This window comes from Gobius niger, assembly GCF_951799975.1.
Source record: "Gobius niger genome assembly, chromosome: 2".
Lineage (NCBI taxonomy): Eukaryota > Metazoa > Chordata > Actinopteri > Gobiiformes > Gobiidae > Gobius > Gobius niger.
In genome coordinates this window covers 7520570-7546330 of record NC_136853.1, presented here as the reverse complement: position 1 = coordinate 7546330, position 25761 = coordinate 7520570, and the positions used below count along the sequence as shown (strand labels likewise).

General features: G+C 43.4%; 1 protein-coding gene across 10 annotated transcripts in view; it reads right to left on the bottom strand.

The window, feature by feature from the left end:
- The window catches only part of nav3 (neuron navigator 3), a 541592-nt gene that overhangs the window by 58796 nt on the left and 457035 nt on the right, over positions 1-25761 (bottom strand). For 8 of the 10 annotated variants that reach the window (XM_079582525.1, XM_079582518.1, XM_079582523.1 and 5 more), the window contains 4 exons: positions 16539-16668; positions 9473-10016; positions 7127-7820; positions 2182-2562 (listed from right to left, as the gene is read on the bottom strand). In XM_079582525.1, coding sequence (XP_079438651.1) covers positions 2182-2562; positions 7127-7820; positions 9473-10016; positions 16539-16668 — 1749 coding nt within the window. The remainder of the gene's footprint in view (positions 1-2181; positions 2563-7126; positions 7821-9472; positions 10017-16538; positions 16669-25761) is intronic. The other 2 variants (XM_079582526.1, XM_079582527.1) reach the window with 1 other exon arrangement.

Here is a 25761-nt window from a genome sequence, read left to right as displayed (position 1 = left end):
CCAAAATAAAAGGTTCCTGTGGGCCGCGGGCCAAACATGGTGATGAAACACATATAACTGCATAATAGTAGTTATCCTTTATTACTTTATTACTGTATCTACTTTCCCTCATTTGTTAACTCAAAGAAAATGCCAGATCCTTATGAAAGTGTCAGTTCAGCATTTTTTTTTTTACGTCAACAACCTTTGCAATAAAAGTTGGAAACCTCTGTCTCCGATAAACACCAAGACAACAGTGTTTCCTCACGTTTGCGAAAGGGGTGAAACAGCGCCCCCAATTTGACGCTGGTGGCCAAACAATGTACTGCATCCATATTTACCTTTGAGAATGAATGGGAGAGAGTTGGTATTAACCATATGCAAGTAGGTCACTCTCTGGTGGGGCACTTTGGGCACCCCTGATCTAGATGGATGGTTAGGAAACAGTTTTGTGTTGCCACATGAGGAGCTTAGAGTAAAATTTGGGGAAGCATTTTGCAGATGGTATTGCTTCGAGCAGCTGACATGTGAGGCTGGTTCAAAACACTCCAAGTATGTTTTTGAAAAGGGAGCAATGTTTCAAGCTCATAATATCATACATTTTCATTCATTTTAATCATGCTAGTACAATACATGATAAACAGTATAACACATTTACCTTACTTAAATCGCAACTAAGGGCCAAACTGCTGATAAACTGTATATCTAATGAGTATTATCTGCTGTTTCCTCTCAGTATTTTGTCATTGTAGTTGTAACCAACAACTGTCTTAACTACCCCAAATCAATATAATGATTTCAAGTCATTTTAACTCTTGTAGATGATTTTTTTCCCTTTTTTTTTTTCCTTTTACAGAGCACAATGAGAAAGAAACATCAACATTTAACACGAATGACAAATCCATGAATGACACTTACACACAGCACGGGACAAGATCACACACACTTTTAAACCAATTGTTTCATTTTGAAGACTTGCCGTGGACAAATAATAATGAGGACAGTAAACTGACTCTAACATCGCATGCAAAAGACAAAACAGTGAGACTAAAAGCTAAGATTCCTGCATGAAAATGACCCACGATGTTTATGGTTTCTGTTGCTAATGCACTAAACTTGGGATTCTTTGCTAAATATAAGTAGCATTGTGAGCACTGCATGTCCAAAAAGCGTAAAGGAACTTATTTCAATGTCTAAATTGCCAACAAGGTCCTGGAAAAGTTTGGCAGCAATACTTAAAGGCACACTGCGTAACTTTTTGGATTCTACTGTTTGCTTGCCACAGAAAATGCAATTTTTGCAGTGGGTAATCAAATGATCTGAAGTGATTTAAATCTCATATTTGGCTGCGTTTAGTCACATCTCCATGGAGACGAGCTGGAGACGTCCCGCTCCCAGTAAAACTACAGGCAGGTCTTGTTTGGTTATCTTCTGGTCAATTACAATATCTGTAATGAAATAAATGCTTCTATTCATAGGGTGTAATGTTACACAGTGCTGCTTTAACAATGCCATAACAGCTAATGCTAATCACATTGTGAAACTAGTCCAGTTGTGGAGCAGGTTTGATCTCGTGAGCTCAAACAAAGTACTTTTCTTGTACCTTTAACCTCTTAACTCCCACCTGAACGGATCCTATTTTCTCCAGTTTGGCTTTACCCTAATCAAAAAGCTTCTTGGGGGAAAAAATGAGAAGAAAACAAGAAAACAAGGGTGTAAACGCAACAAAAATGTGACAAAAATTCAACAAAAATGTGACAAAAATTCAACATAAATGTGACAAAAACTCAACAAAAAAATGACAAAAAACTCAACCAAAAAGTGACAAAAAGTGACAAAAATGTGACAAAAATTAAACAAAAATGTGACAAAAATTAAACAAAAAAATTACAAAAACTCAACAAAAATGTCACAAAAATGGAAAAAAAAGAAAAGAAAAAAAAAAACATACAAAAGGTGACCCAACAAAGCAACAACGCGAGGAAAAAGATCAGTTTTGTGGGTCTTAGCTTTCAAATGAGGTGTTACACAGGCCTATATAATAGCCAAAGAGGACAGAATGGTTGGTTTAGGCGGGTGGTAAGAGGTTAAAGGATAACTTTACTATTCAGTCCTTGATGATAAAGCCCTGTCCTGTCCTGCCCTGCGTCCTCAAATGAAACAACAGTATTTGCTCTTGTCCAGCCACACTGCCTTACTCACCCCTCGGACAGGGTGGACTTGACACTGCCGGTGCGGGACACTTTGGGGCCCGGGTTCAGTCCCAGGTCTATGGACTCGGAGCTGGTGTGCAGGCTGCTCATGCTCTGGCAGCTCAGCGTGTCTTTACTGTTCCAGGCGCGGCTGGCCGAGGGCAGGGAGAGCCCGGAGGAGTCGCTGCACAGCTCCGGGCCCCTGCCGTACAGAGGGCTGCTGCCTCCGCTGCAGGGCCCCGCGCTCAGGCTGCCCGTGCCCGACGACGGGGAGTCCAGGCTGGGCTGACGAGCCAGGGTCCCGTGGGGGCTGCTGAGAGCCGAGGGGCACTTCCCGGAGTCGGGGGTGCCCGGAGAGCTGGCCTTGCTGCTCGCTTTGGAGCCAAACAATCTGAGGGTAGAGAATTTGGACATGCTCAGGGGCGGGACAATCAGCTGAGCAATGGACAACTTTTAGGAATTAGGAATAGAGAAAGTGGTGTTAGGGTGTCCCACAAAGTGCAGCGCTTTGAAGATTGATCGGCCATTCTGGAGGCTTTGTGTTGGGATTATTGTGGCTAACTTCCTGTGCCAATATCTGCTTCCTGTCAACAATATTAAAAAGTAAATAAAGTGGACATTAAAGGTGCACTATGCAACTTTTTGTGTGGGAAAAAAAGGAGCTGTTATTAGTGCGTATTGGACCTTTCAGTGACCTAGCGGCTGCATGAGTGGTTAGCTTAGCGCCTTTACTTTTCATCCTGGTGACCCATGATGCTTCAGGATCTATTTTATTTACGGATTTTTAGGATTTCTGGTAGGCTTTCGGAATGGAATGTATGCGTAACCATGGAAACAGTCAACTAGTATCATAAAAAGTTGATAATAATACGGATTTCACCTTTCAGTGACCCAGAAGATGCTTGGGTGGTTAGCTTAGCGCCTTTGCTTTACTTTAAGACGCTCCAAGATAATTTGTTTTTTAGGTTTTCACTGCTGATTGAACCGTATCCATGGTTACGCAAACATTCCATTCCGAAAACCTACCAGAAACCCTAAAAAAAAAAAATGAAATGGAATCAATCTTGAAGTATCAGAAGCCACCGGGATGGAAAGTGAAGGTGCCAAACTCACAACCCACACAGCCACTGGGTCACTGAAAGGTTTATTGCCTGAAAAGTTGCATAGTGCACCTTTAAAGTATGACATATTAGACACATTTTTGGCTGAAACATAGTGAACACAATTCTGCAAAAAATGTACCCAGCTTCTTTAGTGTGGCCATTTTTGTTTCTGTTTATAGTTTTACTTCCTTATTGGACACTGACAGGAAGTGACATAGATAGAGGCAAACAGTTCTAAACTGTTGCCATGCCGACCATGTCATGTCAATGGGAAATGTGTGAGTCAAACTGCTCTGGAACTTTACCTACCTTTACCTATGGTGTGGGCTATATCGTCGGCTCGGGAGGGACGGTCTGTTGTGATTTTGTGTAGATCCATGACTTGGTTTGTCTAAAAATACAAATAACTCTAATCCTAACCTTGAGGTGAACCATTTCCCTGGCCCTAACCTTCATTTATGTCATGATATCTCATGTTTTCACAGCAGACTGTCCCTCCGGAGCAGACGATCTAGCACTAACCTTTACTTATCTATGTCACTTCCTGTCAGTAGCATCAAAATTCTAATCAATAATCTTCATTAACTTGCTTTCCTAATTCAAATATAATGATGATTATTACTTAAAACTGATGTTACTTAAAACTGATGTAATGCAAAAACATTAAAACCTCATAAGCACTTGATCAAGCCTATGATTTTTCAAATCCATTAATTCAGATTTCGAGTGAGACACGACCGACAGGACACAGTTACAAGCACGGGAAGTTAGCCGGAACTAACATCATCTGTGAAACATTCGATGCAAAGCTTCTTGCTCTTTAGAAAAGTTTGTGTTCACGAGACGTCATAAGAGCCCAGAGTGTGACATTATGTATATGGTAACAGTGATGACATTATTCAATCTTACTGAAGGTAATTGATTGGAAAATATCACATAAAATTTTAGAACGTGAACACAACCTATTCTTTAGCATAAACCAATCAGAATTCAGCATATTCTTTTAAATTTGACAACATTTTTAAAACTGACTCGATCAGTTTGCTGACCAAACTAAACGCTCTTTGACTTTGTAGGACAAAAGTGACTTTTACAAGATGCACCAACATCTTGGTGTTGGTATCAAGCAAAGCCGGGGCATTTAAAGAGGGGTAACAATTTGTTGCGTTGAAAGAAGAAAATCACTCTTTGCTCAATGACAACGCCACTTGATTAGCTCAAAAAGACAGAACTGTTTGAACTCTGAGACTCTGGAAGCTAATACTTATCAATCAACTGTTTCCTACATTTACTATGTGTCGTTTGTCAAATCCAGCTGCGGTCAAACAAAATAGACGGCAAAAGAAGCTGGAGACAAAAGCGTTTGGATGTTTGCACAGGGCGCCCTGTAATGACTTATAGATTGGAGCGTGGTAATACCTGTCCACTTTCATTTGGTCTCACACACTGGGTTATATGGATGAAGAGTTGCCTGTCTTTTATGAAGGGAGATACGCTTCATCTTCAGCGGCATTTCAGAGACACGGGGGATTGTAAAGATGTAAACACTGCATCAATTCTGGTATGGAGGCTATGAAAAGGGATTTATGAAGTGTTCTCTCCAGGGCACTCTTGCTCTTTAGAAGTTTTCAACTAATTCCTGTTTTCTGCATCGAAGGTGCTGCATGATGGTGATGTGACATGTCTTGTTGCTTCCTACATGACTGGTGGAAGCTGACGCCCCCACTGACACCCTCTCCCAGGGACCTCACTTCAGCCCAGACGTTATAGGCCTGTGGGTGCACGATAGTCAGCGGAAGCATGATCGTCCAATCGCCTGTGCATTAATGTACAAATCTGAAAAATATCCTCTTGCTTTCCCAATTGCAGCTGAGACTGCGCGATCATAAGTGTAAGTCAGTATTAGAAAAAGTCCTTCTGTTTTTTAAAGGGGGGGTATTATGCAAAATGTACTTTTTCAAGCTTTACATCATGTTATTCTGTCATTCCCTCATTAAAAACATGCCTGAAGTGTTGCCTTGGCACATTCACGTATTTTTGAGTAATCTGTAAAAACTCTGATGGCGGCCATTTTAGGGATAGGTTTGCCTGAGTCCTCCTAGGAACGCCCCCACCTCCTGGAGACGCCTCCGAGCTTTCGTCACCAGCCGAGTAACCAACCACTGCTCCTCAGCAGAACCCCCTCCCCACTGATGCCACAGACAGCGTGTGGAGGGGGCGTGTCTGAAAGGGTCAGAGGTTCTTAAAGAGACAGAGGCCGATTTCAAGACATTCACTACAGCCATTTTGAGAGAGCAAGTTTATACAAGGCAGTTATTCTAATTTACTGCATTTACAGACCAACAGAAGGTTTGGTCATCATTGTAGTGTGATATAGACTGGTGCTATGGGAATCGAAAAAAGCATAATACCCCCTCTTTAAAAGATTTGAACATGCAAACAATTATTAAAGATGGTTCTTTTAGTGAGACAGGAGGTTTGTTTACCTGCTTTACTAGTTTGATCACTTCCTGTGATCTTCCTCAGAAGCGTCACCTGGTGGTAAAAGTGACGTTTTGTAGGCAGCTCACATGGACGTGCCAGTCAGTAGGGAGAGCTTACGCCTTCTCCAGGACAGCAGGTCCTCGAGCTAAGGTGTACGCTCCATCATCCCGGTTCATGGATGCTGATGCACATTTCCTGATCTCGACAGACTGACTGGCAAATCCCTGCAAGCTGCCTACGACACGTCACTTTCACCACCAGGCGGCGCTTCTGAGTGAGATTACATGATGAATGATGTGATCAAAACTATTAGAGCAGGTAAACAAACCATCTGTCTCACTAACAGAACAATCTTCAATCATTTCAACTAAGGAGACCCTATGAACCTTTTACAAAGATGCAAATTAGCCCAAAGCCAAAACATATAAGAACAATTCCACCAGATAAACTGAACAGTCTTCAACACCCATCAGCATTTTCAATTGTTAAAAGACACTAAAGTGAAAAGATTTAGCACTACACATGCAAAGGAATGTTTTTTTTTTTCCAACGATCACACTTCCGCTGACAGTCATGCAGCCACATGACCCGTTCAGCTCGCCAAGATAAAGCACAAGGTGAGGTCATCGGAGTAAGTACAGATCAAACGTCATCCCTTTCTCCAGGATGGCATCGATATGTGACGAGGTGTTCGCTCCATTGTCCCATTTCATAGCTCTTGGTGCATTGTCCTCTGACCAGTGTCCTCTGATCCTGCAGTTTTTTGTTATTTTCTGCCCAGAAAGGCCCTGGCATCGTTCCCACAGAGAGGCTTTCTTGCACTGGTCAGATGTAGCTGCTGTGAGATTGTGCTGTTCAAGCCCACACCTCGTCACACGTGGGGGAGTGAGCTTTACCGACTGACAAACCCATGTAAGCAGCAACAAGACACATCGCAGCACTGCTTTCTCAAGTTTATTGTGCCCATTGCCAAGATCGAATGAATCTCTTTTCTCTCATTTATGCTTGACTTAGTGTTGGAGGAATTTAAGGATCTGGATGAACATTTTCCATAACGAGAACAGAAAGCCAATGGCCTTTTTGGAAATCTGCACTGCTTTGATTGAGACTGACATGCTTCATTATTCCATGAGCATAGTAGGATTGGAACACAGGTTTGCACTGAACTGTCTACATCTGGGAATTGATATGCAAGACTTCACTTCCCAAAAGGATGCAATGGCAAACCCCCCCCCAAAAACACACAACTACATTTTTCTACATGAACAACATTGGACAATGAGATCTCGGTGCCAAACGGTGGACAAAAAACGCAACCGTGAAAGACGACACTGACACACTGGTAAAAGAGCTTTGACTAAATCTCACCTTCTGAACGTTGGCGAGGCGATGTCCGGATACTTGGACCCTGGCTGCCTCAGACCTGACTGCCCCGACGAGGTTGGACTTGACTTCGGCGACGTTGATAGTCCTCCCATCGCGCTGTCCTGCTCTGGCGCTTTACAACTGTCCGTCTGGGTGATGGTGATGGGACTGGAGCGCTCCGAGCCGACTTTACTGCCGTCTCGTCTTTTGGCGCCCGACTTCCCGCTGAAGTTGGAATCTATGCTACTCGAACTGGAGCGGTGCGAACTCCGAGACGCGACCCCGCTCGACGATTTCGCCGGTCTCGGTAGAGAACGGTATTGCAGCGAAACCTTGGAGCCCCCGCAGCTGATCAGGATGGCGTCGTCTTCGGGTTGCGATCCGTCCAGGCTGGTTTTCCGCACCCCGACGATCGCCGTGCCTTTGCCCAGGGCGGTCTGTGATTTGGGGGCCTTTCCTAACGTGGCGGACCCGCTGGCTAAGGTGGCGCCGCTGGAGGTTATGAGCGTACCAGACGGGCCGGGGAGCTTCTTGTAGCCGAAGGAGCTGGCGGTGGGCGGCCTTCCGATGCCGGACGGGGGTTTCTTGCCCTCGTCGCCGCTGCTCTTGCCCGCGTCCGATGGGGAACGCTGGATACCGGACGGGGATTTGGAGGACGCCTTACCCTTCTCTGAAGCCTTGGTGTCGTCACTTTTACCTGGATAGGGGAGAAAGATTAGTGGAGAAGTAGATAAATACACAAAGTAAACATCACGAGTCTTATTATGTGGTTCTTAAACTGTTCTATTGGTCCATTCAAGAAGCTTTAGTTTAAAATGGAACTAAACACCAAACTCCGCCCACATTCACAGTCCAAAAATATCACCCAAAGTAGGTTGCGCCTGGCAGACCTTGGAAAATAAGTGCCGAAAAAAGTGTTGGCTCCACTTAATGAAGAAGCTGTGCAAACAGTTCTTCAGACTTGGGTTTTAAAAAGGAGGTGTCAGAGAAGTTGCACCTGGGAGAGCTCGCGGCTCGCGCTCACAGCGAGTGTTGTTGCAATAGTAATCATTCAAATTAGAGACGAGTCATTTCTGTTGTGGAAAATTTGGTCTCAATATCTTCTCAAACAGTGTGTTTAAACGTCCAACAGTATTAGCTCAAGGCTGTCATTATTTTTTTTATTAATGAAACTTCAATAATGAAATTCGATTAATCGGTGTTAATTTTTCTCTCTATCAGTTTCGTAACAAAAGGGTTTCTCCTGGGGGGGTTTGTTAGCCCCACCAACCGTCTATCCTGCAGGGTAGTCAGTTGGTGGGGCTGCCACCTCACAGCATACCGTCATGCTGGGGTCTTTGTCTGGAACCCACCGTGGAGACCGGCCCGCCATGGGGGAGCCTACCAGGAGCTAGCTCCCGATGGGCTACAAGACCGCCAGTGCTAGAAACAACTGGTTCATCTGGTCGGCTCAACGTACAAGGACGGGACGCCCCCAAACCCATCGGAGGAACCCTAAGTAAGTAGTCATTTTCTGTAATAATTACATTCATTTTAATACTTGTCCAACACAAAGTACTTTAAATTTAAAGCATTTAATCATTGATTGCACATTTCATTCATCAAATATTCACAGTTTCATAATTATGGGAAAAAGCCCAACAGCTGATAACCGGGATCTCTTCAGTCCTTTCTTGGTCGCTCGCCCAAGGTTTTAGAAGTCACATTTTAGAGACATTTTCTTTGGTGCTGAACATTTTGGACAGAACCTGCAAACTTTTAGGTTCATAAAGTAAAGTATAAGGACACAATCTAAATATTTTTGGTTGAAATAGGATAATTAGACAAGCCTTTTTGATTTAATTAATTGAGATTAATTTTGACAGCCCTAGTAACAATAGAAAGCTAGCCTAATCGGAGCCAATAGGTGGCGTTCACGATCTAGAATGTGATGATGTCATAATGTCAAGTGGAGGGCGGGGCCAATACAACTCTATGGGAGAAATGCAGTTTTTGTAAGAAATCTCCAAAACGAAAATTGACAAATGTTTTTACTCATCAGTATTTGATTGTGATTGAATTCACAAACCTGTGATATTATATTTATGTCTGTAAGTGCTTTCTATTGGACAACATCACGGTCATGTTTTCCCATATTGTCACCACTTTTTGATGTTTTTCGGAGAAAATAATTGGACATTAGTTCATATGTGCTGACAGAGGAGACAATGGACTTTGTGACAGTTTTTGTTTCATGTGGACTGTGAAGCATGTAGTGTCCATCCGCAACACTAGAACCCACCTCTTGGCCTGTATTCTTCAGAGTGAAGAATTATAACATTTAAATGGGGGTGAAGTGCAGTTTCTTACCCGATGACTTGTGTGCAGCTGACGGGGTCTTGGTCCTTGGTGGAGTGATGCCCACCTGCGCACTCATGCCCCGTCTCCATGAGCCCGTCTGGGACACCTGCCCCAGAGCCGCCGCCTTCTGCTCCTCGTACTGGGACGGAAGCGGTTGGTGCGTCTGGTGCGCCTGGTGCGCCTGGTGCGTCTGGTGCGCCTGGTGCGTCTGGTGCGTCTGGTGCGTCTGGTGCGCCTGGTGCGCCTGGTGCGTCTGGTGCGTCTGGTGCGTCTGGTGCGCCTGGTGCGCCTGGTGCGCCTGGTGCGTCTGGTGCGTCTGGTGCGCCTGGTGCGCCTGGTGCGTCTGGTGCGCCTGGTGCGCCTGGTGCGTCTGGTGCGTCTGCGTCTGGGCAGAAGAAGAGGCCGTGTTGGGCTTCCATCGGGGAGATCCACCGCCTGAGTCCATGGCGTTGAGTGGGTCTTGCTCTTCCTCCACTTTCTTCAGGTCCTCCGCTCCGGCCCAACTGCTGCTCACCTCCGGGTCGCCATGCTTCGACCGGCTGCCTGTCTGGGTCTAGGGGAGACAAAGGAGCGTCAACTAAAATTTCAAATATATAGTTTCACATCTAGAGGACACTGTAGGCTTGTGTCTGTACCACTGAACACAAATGCCACCAAAAAGAAAATCATATTCTGCAGATTACAAGCCGCAAGTAGTGAAATATGCAGCCGAAAATGGTAATGGAGCAGCAGCAGAAAGAAAGTTTGTAGTGAGCGAGAAACTTGTGAGGGAGCGGCGAATAGCGGAGGTTACTCTGACTGCACTGAAGAAAACAAACAAAGCTAATCACGGGCTAAAAGCGAGAGGAATGAGTTTGCAAATGAGAGCTTGAAAAACGTGCTGCCGAGAGAGGCTTGGCAATGGGGTGATTCTCGCGAAATATGATTTTTCATGCGTTTTCAAGAATTTTAACAGGAAAAGTAAATAACACAAAAATAATAAATATATATTTCTATACATCTCTATATGCTCTATTTTGGACATAATTTAATGTAACTCCAATTTTTTTTTTTTACATTTTGTTGTATGTAGTTTTTTAGAGAGAAAAAGAGTGGTGGAAACGTGTTCACAACTTTTTTTTCTCATCCTCCGAAACACACTTTAAATCATTGTCATATCTACAAGGAACAAACATTTTTAGGGACTTGGTGCAGTTACGCCTCCAGGTCGTTGCCATGGCGATTGTTCAGAAGTGACACCGAGGAAGAAGATTTCAATGGGTTTAGGGATTTGGAGTGAAATGGAGAGTATGGGATGTTCTTTATGCTATAGTTTATCTGAACTGTTTATGTGACCTGAACAAACCAGACACCAAATTCTTAATGTACACGTTTTTCTTATTGTATAATGTATAAGATCTTTGGAAAACATGTGACCTTAGATCTAAATGTTCATAATGACTGAAGAAAATAAACTATGACTACTATAGGGCTGTGCAATTAATCGAAATTAGTTTACGATTTCGATTACAACACGAAACTATTATAAAATTAACATAATCGCAAAAAATCGCTTATAATTTTTTTTTTGGGGGGGGGGCAATTTTTTTTTGCATTATTTCACGGCGCTGGGATTATTTTCCCTTCGCTTTTCACCTTCCATGGCTCATGCTTTTGCCTGACATAAAAACAAACAGCGCTGCGTGATGATGTCATCAGGCCGCGCTGCTCAGTTTGCTTGTGCAGATGTGAGGGCTGGCCAGCAGGGGGCAGGTGTGAAACAGAGACCTCTCCTTAATCGAGGCAAACTTGAAATCATTTGTACTTTTAGGACTGTTCAGAAAACAGAAAATATCATCATAGTGTTTTGATTAATAAATAAATAAAATAAAGATAGACTTTTTTTTAAAGGCAACAAATAATCGCTTGAATAATCGTGATTTAAATTATGACAAAAATAATCGGGATTATTATTTTTTCAGTAATCGAGCAGCCCTACTACTTCCTGTTTAGTTCGTTGTTTATGCTTCATGTAGCTAAGTCTCCCTTACAGATGAAATGTCAGTCCTTGGTCTTTGACTTTGTAAAATAAATTTCCATCCTTATAGTCCGAACAATATGGAAGGTTTTTATTGTCATTTTTCTTTGGTGCAAAAATGTGCAGAGACTTAAATAAATATGAGCTAGCGTTTAGCTCAGAGGACACTTTAATATGCCAATTCTTATCTAACGTTAAACCTCAATACATCTGTACATTCATAATGATTTCTAACTAGGCTTTGAAATCACCTAAATGTTTTTATCATCTGAAAACATCTGGAAAAATACATTGAGCAGATCGAACGCCACTTCTCCTTTTTATTTCTATGTTACAAAACAAACAGCAACATGATGCTTTGTTAAACTTCAACTTCCTGTCCTCATTTTATTCCCATGGAGCGTTAGCCGTGCCTCGCCAAGATATATTTAAACACAGAAAAGACTTGCTTCACACCGTGTTTATAAATGTAGTGGCTTTAGTCGTTAACTATATTCATGATAAAAACAAATTCCCATTTAAAGTCTGTGCAAAGTTTGGGCTATCTTTAGATCCGATCGTGTCCAATCTCTCATTTGGGACGGGCGGCGACACACCCGCAGCCTCTGATAAGCAGCCCACCTGGACAGATGGCATTTTGTGCAGCCAAGTTTTTCATAACGAAGAAATAGAGCGAGAGAGAAGGAAAGGGAGAAGGAAAGGGAGAAGGAGAGAGAGAAGGAAAGAGAGAAGGAAAGAGAGAAGGAAAGAGAGAAGGAAAGAGAGAAGGAAAGGGAGAAGGAAAGAGAGAAGGAAAGGGAGAAGGAAAGGGAGAAGGAGAGAGAGAAGGAAAGGGAGAAGGAAAGGGAGAAGGAAAGGGAGAAGGAAAGAGAGAGGGAAAGAGAGAAGGAAAGGGAGAAGGAAAGGGAGAAGGAGAGATAGAAGGGAAGAGAGAAGGAAAGAGAGAAGGAAAGGGAGAAGGAAAGAGAGAAGGAAAGAGAGAAGGAGAGAGAGAAGGGAAGAGAGAAGGAAAGAGAGAAGGAAAGAGAGAAGGAAAGAGAGAAGGAGAGAGAGAAGGGAAGAGAGAAGGAAAGAGAGAAGGAAAGAGAGGAAAGGGAGAAGGAAAGAGAGAAGGAAAGGGAGAAGGAGAGAGAGAAGGAAAGAGAGAAGGAAAGAGAGAAGGAAAGGGAGAAGGAGAGAGAGAAGGAAAGAGAGAAGGAAAGGGAGAAGGAGAGAGAAAAGGAAAGAGAGAAGGAAAGAGAGAAGGAAAGGGAGAAGGAGAGAGAGAAGGAAAGAGAGAAGGAAAGGGAGAAGGAAAGGGAGAAGGAAAGGGAGAAGGAAAGAGAGAAGGAAAGAGAGAAGGAAAGAGAGAAGGAAAGGGAGAAGGAAAGGGAGAAGGAAAGGGAGAAGGAGAGAGAAGGAAAGGGAGAAGGAAAGGGAGAAGGAAAGGGAGAAGGAGAGAGAGAAGGAAAGAGAGAAGGAAAGGGAGAAGGAAAGACAGAAGGAAAGAGAAAAGGAAAGAGAGAAGGAAAGGGAGAAGGAAAGGGAGCAGGAAAGGGAGAAGAAAAGGGAGAAGGAAAGGGAGAAGGAGAGATAGAAGGAGAGAGAGAAGGAAAGAGAGAAGGAAAGGGAGAAGGAAAGACAGAAGGAAAGAGAAAAGGAAAGAGAGAAGGAAAGGGAGAAGGAAAGGGAGCAGGAAAGGGAGAAGAAAAGGGAGAAGGAAAGGGAGCAGGAAAGGGAGAAGGAAAGAGAGAAGGAAAGGAAGAAGAAAAGGGAGAACGAAAGAGAGAAGGAAAGGGAGGGCGGGAGCCTTGAGCCGCCGCCGTCATCAGTCAAACTCCACCTGGCCCTGGTTTATGTAAAACACAGCGATAAAGGAGGCTCTTCTGCTGCTTTACATTTGATGGAGCTTGTTTTGGGGAGAGCCGACGACTGCATAAGTCACACAGTTTAATAGGGATGGAAGGAATGGGAGCGATATACTGACTGAGAGGCTCTATACGAGATTTTATTCTCATAGTGGAATAAAAGCAGGTCTGTCCTTCAGTATATTGTTAAAGCAGACGACTGCATATTACAACATACTACAGCATACTTTAACGTACTCCAACATACTCCAACATACTACAGCATGCTACGAGTCAATTGTGTGAGTTTGTGTTTCAGATTTATTGCAAGTTTAACTTCTTAACCATCACCTTAATCGAGCGCATTTTCTCCACTTTGGCTTTACCCAAATTTAAAAGGAAAAAAGTGGCAAAAGATTGACAGAAACACAATTGAAAAAGTGATGAAAAAGCAAAAAAAAAGAGCGACAAAAAAAGCAACAATAACACAGTAAAAAAGCAAGCTAAAAAGTGCTAAAAGTGCTATAAAGTAAGGGAAAAAAAGCAGTGAAAAAATGACAAAAACACAACGAAAACACTTCATAAATGTGACAAAAAAGCGGCAGCAAAAAAGGATCTGATTTATAGGTCTTAGCTTTCAAATTAGGTGTGACTCTGGCCTATAGGCTGTAAGCTCCAGTGGACAAGTTTCTAGATTAAGGTCAAACTGAACTGGAGAAAATGTGGTTCCATTTTGATACCCTTGATCAAAATACCAGTTTTTACTTCCTTTTTATTCTGACTTGTTTTCCAGGAACCCCCAACCAAGTAGCCTACTTTGAGAATCAAACTTTGTAGAAAAAGGTTGGCTGTCATGCTTTAGGGAAGTCTCACTTAGGACTTTCCCACCAAGGTGCTGGTTCAGAGCTGGTGCCAGGTTGGTTCCACACTGACTTGGTTTTCCACCAAAATGAGAGCTGGCATTGTGCCTATTTCCATAGCAACGCTTTGTAAAGTCAACTGTCACATAAAACATGTATAGTAACATCCTACTACAGCCACTTCTGGTTATAAAATACAGAAAAATAAGTTTATGCTCCTGTCCCAGCAGCCGTTAACATTTTGATTTCTTCTTTCTATCTGTTCCCTCTTGTTTTAGCTGTAGCTTAACAGCATAAAGCAAAACAAGTAGTTTCCTCCACAGAGACTGTTTTGGCTTCTCCAGGTTAGTTCTAAGCACTGACTAACTAATATTGTTTGTTTGTCAGAAGAGAACGCCACACCCCCAGCCGCTGATGTCACTGGTGCTCGCTTCCTGGTCCAGCTGCAACTAGTTCCGATTTGGCTGCAGTTTTTGGAACCATGAGCCAGCATTTTTTCAGTGGAAAACGAAAGAACCGGTTCTGAAACTGGAACCAGTCCAGAACCAGCTTGGTGGAAAAGGGCAAACTGGTCACGTTTAGCCTATTGCACTATTTCCAGCAGTATTGAACATCTAAGTTTGTTCTTTGCAACTTTAACAGTTCTACACCATTAGAGCGAACGTCAATGAGAAGAGCTGGCATAAGAGTTCCAAGGCTGAATGAAGGCGTCGCTACATGGCCAAATGCACACCGTAATCTTCGATATGTGGTTCATGGTGAGAAACAGCTTTTGACACTGTTAATCATAAAATCTTACTCTCCAAGCTTTCTAATTTCAACTTTTCAGATAATGCGATAAAGTGGGCATCTTATCTTTACCACCGATCACAAACTGTCCGTATTGGCAGCTATCAGTCTGAACCCCTTCATTTGTCCCCTGGAGTGCCCCAAGGGTCAATCCTGGGCCCTCTTCTGTTCTGCATGTATATTAATGACCTACCACTTGTGTGCCCAGAAGTAAATATTCAAATGTACGCAGACGATACAGTTCTATACATACATGGGCCATCAAAAACAGCAGTAACAGCAGCACTAAACTCACAAACGCTATGGTCAAGATCAGTGAGTGGCTAAAGTTAAATGTCTCCAAGACAGTCGGTATGTTTCTTACCAAAACTACCAACTCCACTGCAAATCCGGACATTGTAATCTGGTGAATTACTTCAAATAGTTACAGAATTTAAGTATGTTGGTATTCTCATAGACTTCATACTCAACTTTAATTCTCATGTCACAAAAACTGTCAAGAAAGTAAAATTTAATTTAGCCAATTTTCCATTTATCAGAAACTCAATGTCCACCCGAGCAGCCAAAATGTTTATGCATTCAATGATCTTCTCGTATATGACTTACTGCCTCACCAGCTGGTCCCAGGCCAATCACACCACTATGAAACCAATACAGTTCCTATACAAACAAACACTTACAGTTCTGGATAAGAAACCACGTCATTTTCATCACTGCAATATTCTGTCAAAATACAATTTATTAACTTGGGAAAATCTTATCAAGTTCAGAAATATGTGTTTAGCATATAAAATCCTTCATGGCCTGGCTCCTCCACCTCTTAGTGAATTTCTGAGTGTAAGGTCCGACACCAGTCGCCTCACTAGAGGAACATCCAGAGGAGACTGTGTCATTCCACTCAGGAAAACTGCGTTTAGTCAGTCAGCCTTCTCTTTTAAAGCTTCAAAAGATTGGAACAACATCCCAACAACAATCAAAGAAATCAATAGTTATAACATGTTCTGTTCATCATTAAACCGTTGGCTCCTTAGCAAACAAACATGCCAGCACTGAACGTCCGCCGCCGCTTCCTTGAGTCGCCTTGCATGTCCTTCTTATCTAATCTCAATACTGCTGCATTTTAATGATTTTTACACCTTCTATTATAACTGACTAATGTTATTGACTGTATCTTTTAATCTGTATTGACTGTATCTTTTATCTAACTGACTCTAGCTGTTCATGAACTCCTGCTTGTGCTTCCTCATGTTGCCTCCTGCATTCTCACTTAAGCTTTGTCACACATGAACTCTTTGTTGCATGTTTGTTTTGGTGTCTTGTTCCTGCTGCTGCAGTAAATGTGATGTTTATTGTGTTTTGCCATGTGATTATTTTTGTTTACCCATTTCCAGGGTGCCGACTGTACATCTGGCCGAGGACTACAGATGAAAACCAGCCTTTTGGCTAACTCTGGCATATTTTGCTGTTGAGCTGTTATGTTAATATGAACTGTCCTTGCAAAAATAAATAAATAAAAACGTCTGGATGCCCCTGAGGTAAGAGGATTTTGACGTAACAATCGGATGCTTATTGTCCCTCCTCACCTGCGCCGCCGCCTTGCTCCTGCGTTCTCCGCTGGCCCCCGTATACGCCGCCGGGGAGTTGATGTCGTCGGTGCTGATGTTGTCCAAAGTGTCGCTGAGGCCACTGCTCACTGAGCTGCTGTCGTCCCAACTGCAAACATGAGGACACGGCAACATCAGAAACACGGTACGGATCATTCTTTAATGCAGCAGCCAAAACCTCCTCTGTAAGAACGATATTTACTTGAAATGAACTTGGATCGCCTGAAGTTTTATTTGAGACATACAGTAAGATGCTCGGGACAGGCTTGTACTGTATGTAGTAGGAAAAGTTGCTTTATGTTAATATACAAGCTGGTTTTAGCCGTAGGATCTGGCAACGTGGCATGAGTCATCAGGATTCGAATACTGGAGAACAGGTAAATCTGTTTCAGTGGAAATAAGAACATTCATGCAGAAATAGCGTGACTGTTTGTTTTGACCCTCCCGCCCTCACGTTATCAGGCGTGTTTAGGGTTTTCAAACTCAAATTGCTTTACTTATTGTTCATTAAGCTGCTCATTTATCTAACGAGGACAAAAGATCTTGCGTATTTCGCCTCATCACTGCTGTCGCTGAGCTAAACCAGGAGCATATGGTTCAAATACATAAGTTCAATTAGCACAGAATGAACTGTCAGAAACCATCACGTCTCCGATCCACAAACGCATTCAGAGCCATCAGCTTTTATCAGTCACTGATGATTACAGGGAGATATTAACAGCTGTTCAGAGAGACGGGAGAATAATGAGCGATGGAGAGAGAGGGAGGCGGAGCCGACAGAGAAATGGCTCTAAATGAGTCACATGGCACACTTTTCTAACAGTGAGTGAGATATAGGATTTTATGAAATGTCAGATTTCAGTGCCAGTGTTGAAGATTTTTCTTCCTCCACCAAACTTGTGTGAAGTTAGCCCCCCATAGTGTCCGATTTGCTTCAAAAGGGTGCCATTCGTTTGTGCTTCATTTGTGCTTCGTTTGTGCACATAAAATTAGTGTTTGTGCGCACTTCGTTTTTTGAGGTATTGATCGTTGATTGGTAATTGATCAGCCCCCCCATAGTGTCCGATTAACTCCAAACTAGTGTCATTTTTTAGCACTTCGTTTGAGATATTGATCATTGATTGGTAATTGGCTCGGGTCTTGGTCCTGGTCTGATCTTTGTTCAGGTCTTGGTCCGGTCTTGGTATGGGTCTTGGTCTGATCAGGATTCGAAGATTACTCAAAGATGTCTTTGCTTAGTTTTAGTCTGGGTCGTGGTTCTGATCTTGGTTTTAGTCTGGGTCGTGGTTCGGATCTTGGTCTGGGTCTTGGTTTTAGTCTGGGTCATGGTTTTAGTCTGAGTCATGGTTTTAGTCTGGGTCTTGGTTTTAGTCTGGGTCTTTGTTTGGGTCATGGTTTTAGTCTGGGTCTTTGTTTGGGTCATGGTTTTAGTCTGGGTCATGGTTTTAGTTTGGGTCATGGTTTTAGTCTGGGTCTTGGTTTTAGTCTGGGTCTTTGTTTGGGTCATGGTTTTAGTCTGGGTCATGGTTTTAGTCTGGGTCATGGTTTTAGTCTGGGTCTTTGTTTGGGTCTTGGTTTTAGTCTGGGTCTTGGTTTCAGTCTGGGTCTTGGTTTTAGTCTGGGTCATGGTTTTAGTCTGGGTCATGGTTTTAGTCTGGGTCTTGGTTTTAGTCTGGGCCTTTGTTTGGGTCATGGTTTTAGTCTGGGTCTTTGTTTGGGTCATGGTTTTAGTCTAGGTCATGGTTTTAGTCTGGGTCTTTGTTTGGGTCTTGGTTTTAGTCTGGGTCTTGGTTTCAGTCTGGGTCTTGGTTTTAGTCTGGGTCATGGTTTTAGTCTGGGTCTTGGTTTTAGTCTGGGTCATGGTTTTAGTCTGGGTCATGGTTTTAGTCTGGGTCTTGGTTTTAGTCTGGGTCTTTGTTTGGGTCATGGTTTTAGTCTGGGTCTTGGTTTTAGTCTGGGTCTTGGTTTTAGTCTGGGTCTTGGTTTTAGTCTGGGTCATGGTTTGGGTCTTGGTTTTAGTCTGGGTCTTGGTTTTAGTCTGGGTCATGGTTTTAGTCTGGGTCTTGGTTTTAGTCTGGGTCATGGTTTTAGTCTGGGTCTTGGTTTTAGTCTGGGTCATGGTTTTAGTCTGGGTCTTGGTTTTAGTCTGGGACATGGTTTTAGTCTGGGTCTTGGTTTTAGTCTGGGTCATGGTTTTAGTCTGGGTCATGGTTTTAGTCTGGGTCATGGTTTTAGTCTGGGTCTTGGTTTTAGTCTGGATCATGGTTTTTGTCTGGGTCTTGGTTTTAGTCTGGGTCATGGTTTTAGTCTGGGACATGGTTTGGGTCATGGTTTTAGTCTGGGACATGGTTTTAGTCTGGGTAATGGTTTTAGTCTGGGTCATGGTTTTTAGTCTGGGTCATGGTTTTAGTCTGGGTCATGGTATTAGTCTGGGTCATGGTTTTTGTCTGAGTCTTGGTTTTAGTCTGGGTCATGGTTTTAGTCTGGGACATGGTTTTAGTCTGGGTAATGGTTTTTAGTCTGGGTCATGGTTTTAGTCTGGGTCATGGTATTAGTCTGGGTAATGGTTTTAGTCTGGGTCATGGTTTTTAGTCTGGGTCATGGTTTTAGTCTGGGTCATGGTATTAGTCTGGGTCATGGTTTTTGTCTGAGTCTTGGTTTTAGTCTGGGTCATGGTTTTAGTCTGGGACATGGTTTTAGTCTGGGTAATGGTTTTAGTCTGGGTCATGGTTTTTAGTCTGGGTCATGGTTTTAGTCTGGGTCATGGTATTAGTCTGGGTCATGGTATTAGTCTGGGTCATGGTTTTTGTCTGAGTCTTGGTTTTAGTCTGGGTCATGGTTTTAGTCTGGGACATGGTTTTAGTCTGGGTAATGGTTTTAGTCTGGGTCATGGTTTTTAGTCTGGGTCATGGTTTTAGTCTGGGTCATGGTATTAGTCTGGGTCATGGTTTTTAGTCTGGGTCATGGTTCGGGTCTTGGTTCGGGTCTTGGAAAAGTTGAAAACTGCTGAAAATCAGGAAAAAGACGGAAGTTTAAGCAAGGGATAATGTATAGAACGCTGGTCATTATCGGGAAAATAAGCACCGACAGGGCGAACCGGTTAGCAGTTTGGGTAAAGCCAAACTGGAGAAACTGGGTTTGGTTCAGGTGGGGGTTAAGAGGTTAACTGGTTAAAAAAAAGGCCACTGATCTGAAACAAAACATCCAGCAGTGTCCTCAGGAGGAGCTTTTCGGGCACTGGAAAGGATTCGAAGATATCTCAAAGATGCTCGAGTGGGATGAAAAACACTCCAGAGCGTTTACATTTCATCACAGACAAAAAAAGAGGAGGAAAAACTTGGAAGTAATGGGTTGGTTTGGGTCCAAAAGTCGGGGAACAGAAGCCAGAGCCATTAGGCCTATTGATTTGTGAAGTTCTATCTCCCAGAATCAATAAAAGATCGTTCACTTTACTCCAGCACATTCGTTACATTTATGGCTGTTCGATGGGGAGGAAACGGCGACTACGGGAGAACAATGTTGCTATTTCAGAGCTTTTGTGCAATAAAATATGTCAGATTCCAACTCGGCACGAAAGAAAGAAATGTTTTAAATCTTTGAACATTTTCCAGATCGATCATTATTGTTGCCGTGGGCGTCTCTATGGCGCCCGTCTCTTTTCACTCAGATTCATTATTATTCTCGGAGGCTGATGTTGAATGTTCTGGGGAGACTGACAGATGAATCTCTCCCAGCTGGAAATCTGTCACATGGAGCACGATCTGTTATTTAGCAGAAAGGAACGATGATATCAAAAAAGAAATATTGAAACTGTGACTGTTTATGCACCGGTTGTTTGCTAAATTGAAAAGTGATGTTAGATCCACCTTGAGTCCAAATTTAAATGTTGCACAAACGTCAGTGCAGAACTGGAGCTGCCGATATGTTGACGATAGCATTATGAGGAGAGCCCAATGTATTTACACCTCTGTCTGTTGTCAAGATATGCATGTTTTCTATACCAGTACTTAAACAATAATAAACAGACATCATTTAAACGGGACAACTGCTGGGGAGGTTTCTGTCCCACTATTAAAGGGCAATCTGTAATGTAATGACTTAATTCTATCTAGCTTTTTCATTATTTCTGTCGTAAGAAAGAGAATAAATAAATAAATAAAAGAGGAAGAGCCAGAGGCGTCCGTGCTGCTCCTGCTGGGAAAACAAACGCACCCCTGAGCGTGTGATGTCATGTTTGCACTGAAAGCTGTGAAGAAGGAGCTCTTTCTAACCTATACTCTGGACACGCCTGTTCTTTTTTCTTACCTAACGTTTATTCAACCTTCCTAAAAAATTGGCCACTCGCCAGGAGTTGGAGTTTCTCTCTGGGATTCAGCGACTTTTCACCAAAATATTGTTTTTCTGTGACTGTCTCTGATGGATGTTTGTGAACCTTCACCAGAATCAAAGTGGATTAACTTTTATAATCAACGCGAATCCCATAATGTAAACAGAGATGGACCAGAGCGGTGAGTCAATCATAACACGTGTTAGCTTGTGTGTTAGCGTATGTGTTAGCGTGTGTGCTAGCGTGTGTGTTAGCATGTGTGTTAGCGTGTGTGTTAGCTTGTGTGTTAGAATGTGTGTTAGCTTGTGTGCTAGCGTGTGTGTTAGCTTGTGTGTTAGCGTATGTGCTAGCGTGTGTGTGTTAGCATGTGTGTGTGTTAGCGCTTGTGTGCTAGCTTGTGTGCTAGCGTGTGTGTTAGCTTGTGTGTTAGCGTGTGTTTGCCATTTATGAAGCTGTGTTTTGCAGATGTCGACTCCTTATAACTGCATTCTGAAGTAACTTCACTTATTGCTTTGTTTTTATATTTTCACTACTGCAAAAGTTGTATGAGCGGAGAGAGGGGGCGGAGTTAACTGAATCGAAAAGTTAACTGAAAAGAGTTAACTGAAAAGCGTTGTGTCTTCCGGGTTATAAAAATACCTCCAGAAAATACTTATATTTATCACAAAAAGTAGTGCTCCACAGTGGTAGAGGTACAATATATCATATAAATGCCTATACTTTACTTTGGAATGGCAAAAATAGAAGGATACAGATATTTTAATGGTTGGGGAATTGACGTGAAATGGCTTCCCCTGCTCTCCTGTCTGAAAGCTCTATCCATGACCAAATACACACTGGTTTTATTTTATGTTTTGTGTCCATGTTGTGCTGTCTGGCTTAGAGTTTAGATCGGGCCCAAAAAGTCCAGCCCGGACCTGCTTTTATATTATGGCATGTCTAAATGGACTAACATAACCGTTTCAGGGGACAGAGAAACGTAACTTTAATTGTCGGCCCGAGCCCGAAACAAATCCGACGTTAATTATAATTGAAGGTGTATTATGGCCCTATTATTATTGTATATTCCTCCTGTCCTCTGCAGGACACAAGGTGAACTGTCAATCCCCATTAGAAGCCTGTTTTAACCTTCACACTGGTTTATCCTGGGACATGTCGGAGCACTCAGCTCCAGTCCGGACCCGTCGCACTCACATACAACAAGTGCAGAGGAGACACGTCCTGAAAGGAAGACGGTCTCTGTGGGGAAGTGTTCACTGCATTCGCCTCGTCCTTCAGCGCTGCTGCGGTTAGAACGGTCAAGGAGGAGGAGGACCCAGTCGAGCCGCATTACGTAACAAAAGTCCACTCAATCCAACCAGCTGGTCTTCGCCATAAACCATGGAGCCAAGTCCCAGCAGCGGGAAATCGGACATGGTTTAAATGCTTTATTATTATTACAAAATATGTTGCAAGACTTCAGTACAAAACATGGCGTGCTATTACAGAATGCGGTTTATTGCAAAAAGTTACACATGCCAGTTTAACAGACCTTTCTTCAGATCTCGGCTATGGAAACTGCAGCCAAAACATCACTATAGGGCAGGGGTGTCCAAACTTTTTTCATGGGGGGCCTCATACTGAAGCGTACACAGGGTGAAGGGCCATAGATCGGTGGTTAGTGCCGCAAAACCTTTGACTAGCAGAGGTTTAAATTGCGCCCCACACCTTTATTTATGCTCAAAACCTTCATGCCAGCTCTGTCTCACAGTAAAAGGTTAGTTGTTTGGTTAAAATTGTGTAGAATTATTACATTTCAAATAAAAAGGACTATCTCTGATGATGTGTCCCGATTCAGCAAGAAGGCAGAGGGCCACCAAAAATTGGTCTGAGGGCCGCATTTGGCCCCCGGGCCGCACTTTGGACACCCCTGCTATAGGGCCTAGAAATGGTTGGTTTTCGCCCCTGTTTTGACCCATTTAAAACCACCCGGGGCAAACCAGAGAACATGGAGGAAACTCTTGCAAATACAAATCCATGAGGCCAAAGAGTGTTAAAGAGCTTCCGTCACCAGCCGAGTAACCAACCACTGCTCCTCAGCAGAACCCCCTCCCCACTGATGCCACAGACAGCGTGTGGGGGGGGCGTGTCGGAAAGGGTCAGAGGTTCTTAAAGAGACAGAGGCCTATTTCAAGACATTCACTACAGCCATTTTGAGAGAGACATTTTATACAAGGCAGTTATTCTAATTTACTGCATTTACAGACCAACAGAAGGTTTGGTCATCATTGTAGTGTGATATAGACTGGTGCTATGTGATTGAAAAAAGCATAATACCCCCTCTTTAATAGACCTCCTCCCCGTTTGACAACAGATTTACAGACTCCTCCTCCCCAGCTCTGACGAAGCATGTTCCTAAAAAGGGCATAAGGGCGGGACCTTCACTGTAGACTCCGCCCTTGCGTGACTTGTAGTTCGTTCATAGCCGCGCAGCTCCAAAAATCAGTTTTTAACGTGTCTAAAGCGCTACAGCAATGGCGGCTTTAGCGTCTGAAATGAGTGCGTGTTTGTTCTTTAGCAAAGTGTAAGAAATGCTAACCCTCCATATCCTCATCTTCACCAACACCGTGTGGAACCAAATCAGCCTCCCTTTCACAAACACTCGGGCCAATCAACAAACAAAATAATCCGTCACGCCTCACTCCCCGTCTCCTGAGCTTGAAACGTCTTCTGAGGTGCATGTATTTAACAAGTGGTGAAGCAAGCTGATTTGTGAATATTTCATTTTGGTCTTTTGGGTGGTGGGGGGGGAGGCTTATCAAATCAGTGAACGTGTGATTGGAAACACTCACGGCTCGCTCGTAATCAAAGGAAATGAGAGGTGTGCTACAGCTGCTCCGTGAATGAGAGCTGATTCTTTCTGTTGGGGTTTTTTTCTTCGTTTGTCTGGAGGTGCTGTTTTGTCTCCAGCGGGAAATAGATACAATTGTGGAGCTGAGATGCAAACATTATCAGGGCGACGGTGGCGCCGTTGGTGAAGCGACTCGTCTCATGATCGGAAGGTCGCGGGTTTGAATCCTGGCTCCTGAATGAGTGAGTGAATGGGTGACTGGTTCCTTGCTGTAAAGCGCTTTGGGCCTGATGAATGGGTTAAATGCAGAGGACAAATTTCCCTACGGGGACACTAAAGTATACAAACAAACAAACAAACATGACGGAGGAAAAGCGATATATATCATAGTAGATTTCAACATCGCCGACTGAGCTGATTGAGTATAAATGTTGTAGCTATGGAAACATGCTATAGATACAGACGGCATCTCTGTAATCGCCCATATATGGTCATTTTTGAAAACAGTTAAGGGGGAAAACAATTTAGAAAAAATGTACATTTTCTCTAATTATTCAAAAACTACTGTAACAAACGCTGAAATATGAATATAGTTTTCTACTAAATAAAGAAACAAAGGCATATGGAGGAGCAAAGTGGTTCAACAGCCCATAAATACATAAATAATGGAGAATGCTAACTTGATGCTACATGTTAGCATCGGGCTAATGCTAACGGTTAGCTAGCGCTTGCTACAACTGCCGTTTTTTCACTTCTACTGAACAATCTGTTACGACAAAATATCCATATGGGCCCGATTTACACTTGACTTTATTTCTGTGTGATAAATAAGTTGATATTCCACCAGAAAATGGCTAAAAAGAGTGAAAAATTGTGTTTCTCTAAAGATTCTATTTTCCCCCTCGGTGAAGCCACGCCCCCTTCTATGACGAGATGCCGTCTGTATCTATGACTCGTTGGAAAGACGAGACTCTAAGCTCTCCGTAGGTGAAAACAGTTTAATTCTACGTGCCTCGGTTCCTGAGAAATCCAAAGCTAAACAGAGGCTAGTTTGATCAAAATCACTTTTTTCTAGATTCTGAGATAATGAGTGTTTTGTGAAACTCTCTCCTTTCTGATTAATTCCTCTCTCCTCTCTGGACGGACACTAACGTTATGGGAAGAGGCAAATGCCTAAATATCTTAGTTTCAAGTCTATTTTAAACGGCTTTTTTCCTTATCTCATGTGCATTTAAACATCCTGGTTCTCGGATTGAAGACTTTAACAGGATGTTTCTCAGTCGTCCTTGGATCAATTTTGACCATTTAAAAACTCAGAGAAATGTTTAATCTCAACCGTTTTCATCCTTACATGTGAAGCCGCTCTGCTTTGTCAAACGTGCTCCAGAGAGAGAAGTGTCGCTTTACAGCTGCTTGCTACACAAGACCACGCCCCCTCAGACTAACACCACGCCCCCTCAGACTAACACCACGCCCCCTCAGACTAACACCACGTCCCCTCAGACTAACACCACGTCCCCTCAGACTAACACCACGCCCCCTCAGACTAACACCACGCCCCCTCAGACTAACACCACGCCCCCTCAGACTAACACCACGCCCCCTCAGACTAACACCACGCCCCCTCAGACTAACACCACGCCCCCTCAGACTAACACCACGCCCCCTCAGACTAACACCACGCCCCCTCAGACTAACACCACGCCCCCTCAGACTAACACCACGTCCCCTCAGACTAACACCACGCCCCCTCAGACTAACACCACGCCCCCTCGGACTAACACCACGCCCCCTCAGACTAACACCACGCTCCCTCAGACTAACACACGCCCCCTCAGGGGAATCCAAAATAATTCAAAACAAACTACAAACCATTGCCACTGCCTCTCCTCCGTCTGCCATGTTTGTTTACTCTGAAGTCACGTTTGATCTCGAGAGATTTTGCGTGATTTCCGGTGTGACCTGGGAATGTCCGTGAGTGAAATAGGGGCAGAACCACAAACTGTTATATCCGTGTGTGGGGTCTCTCAGGCTTGGAAAATCGG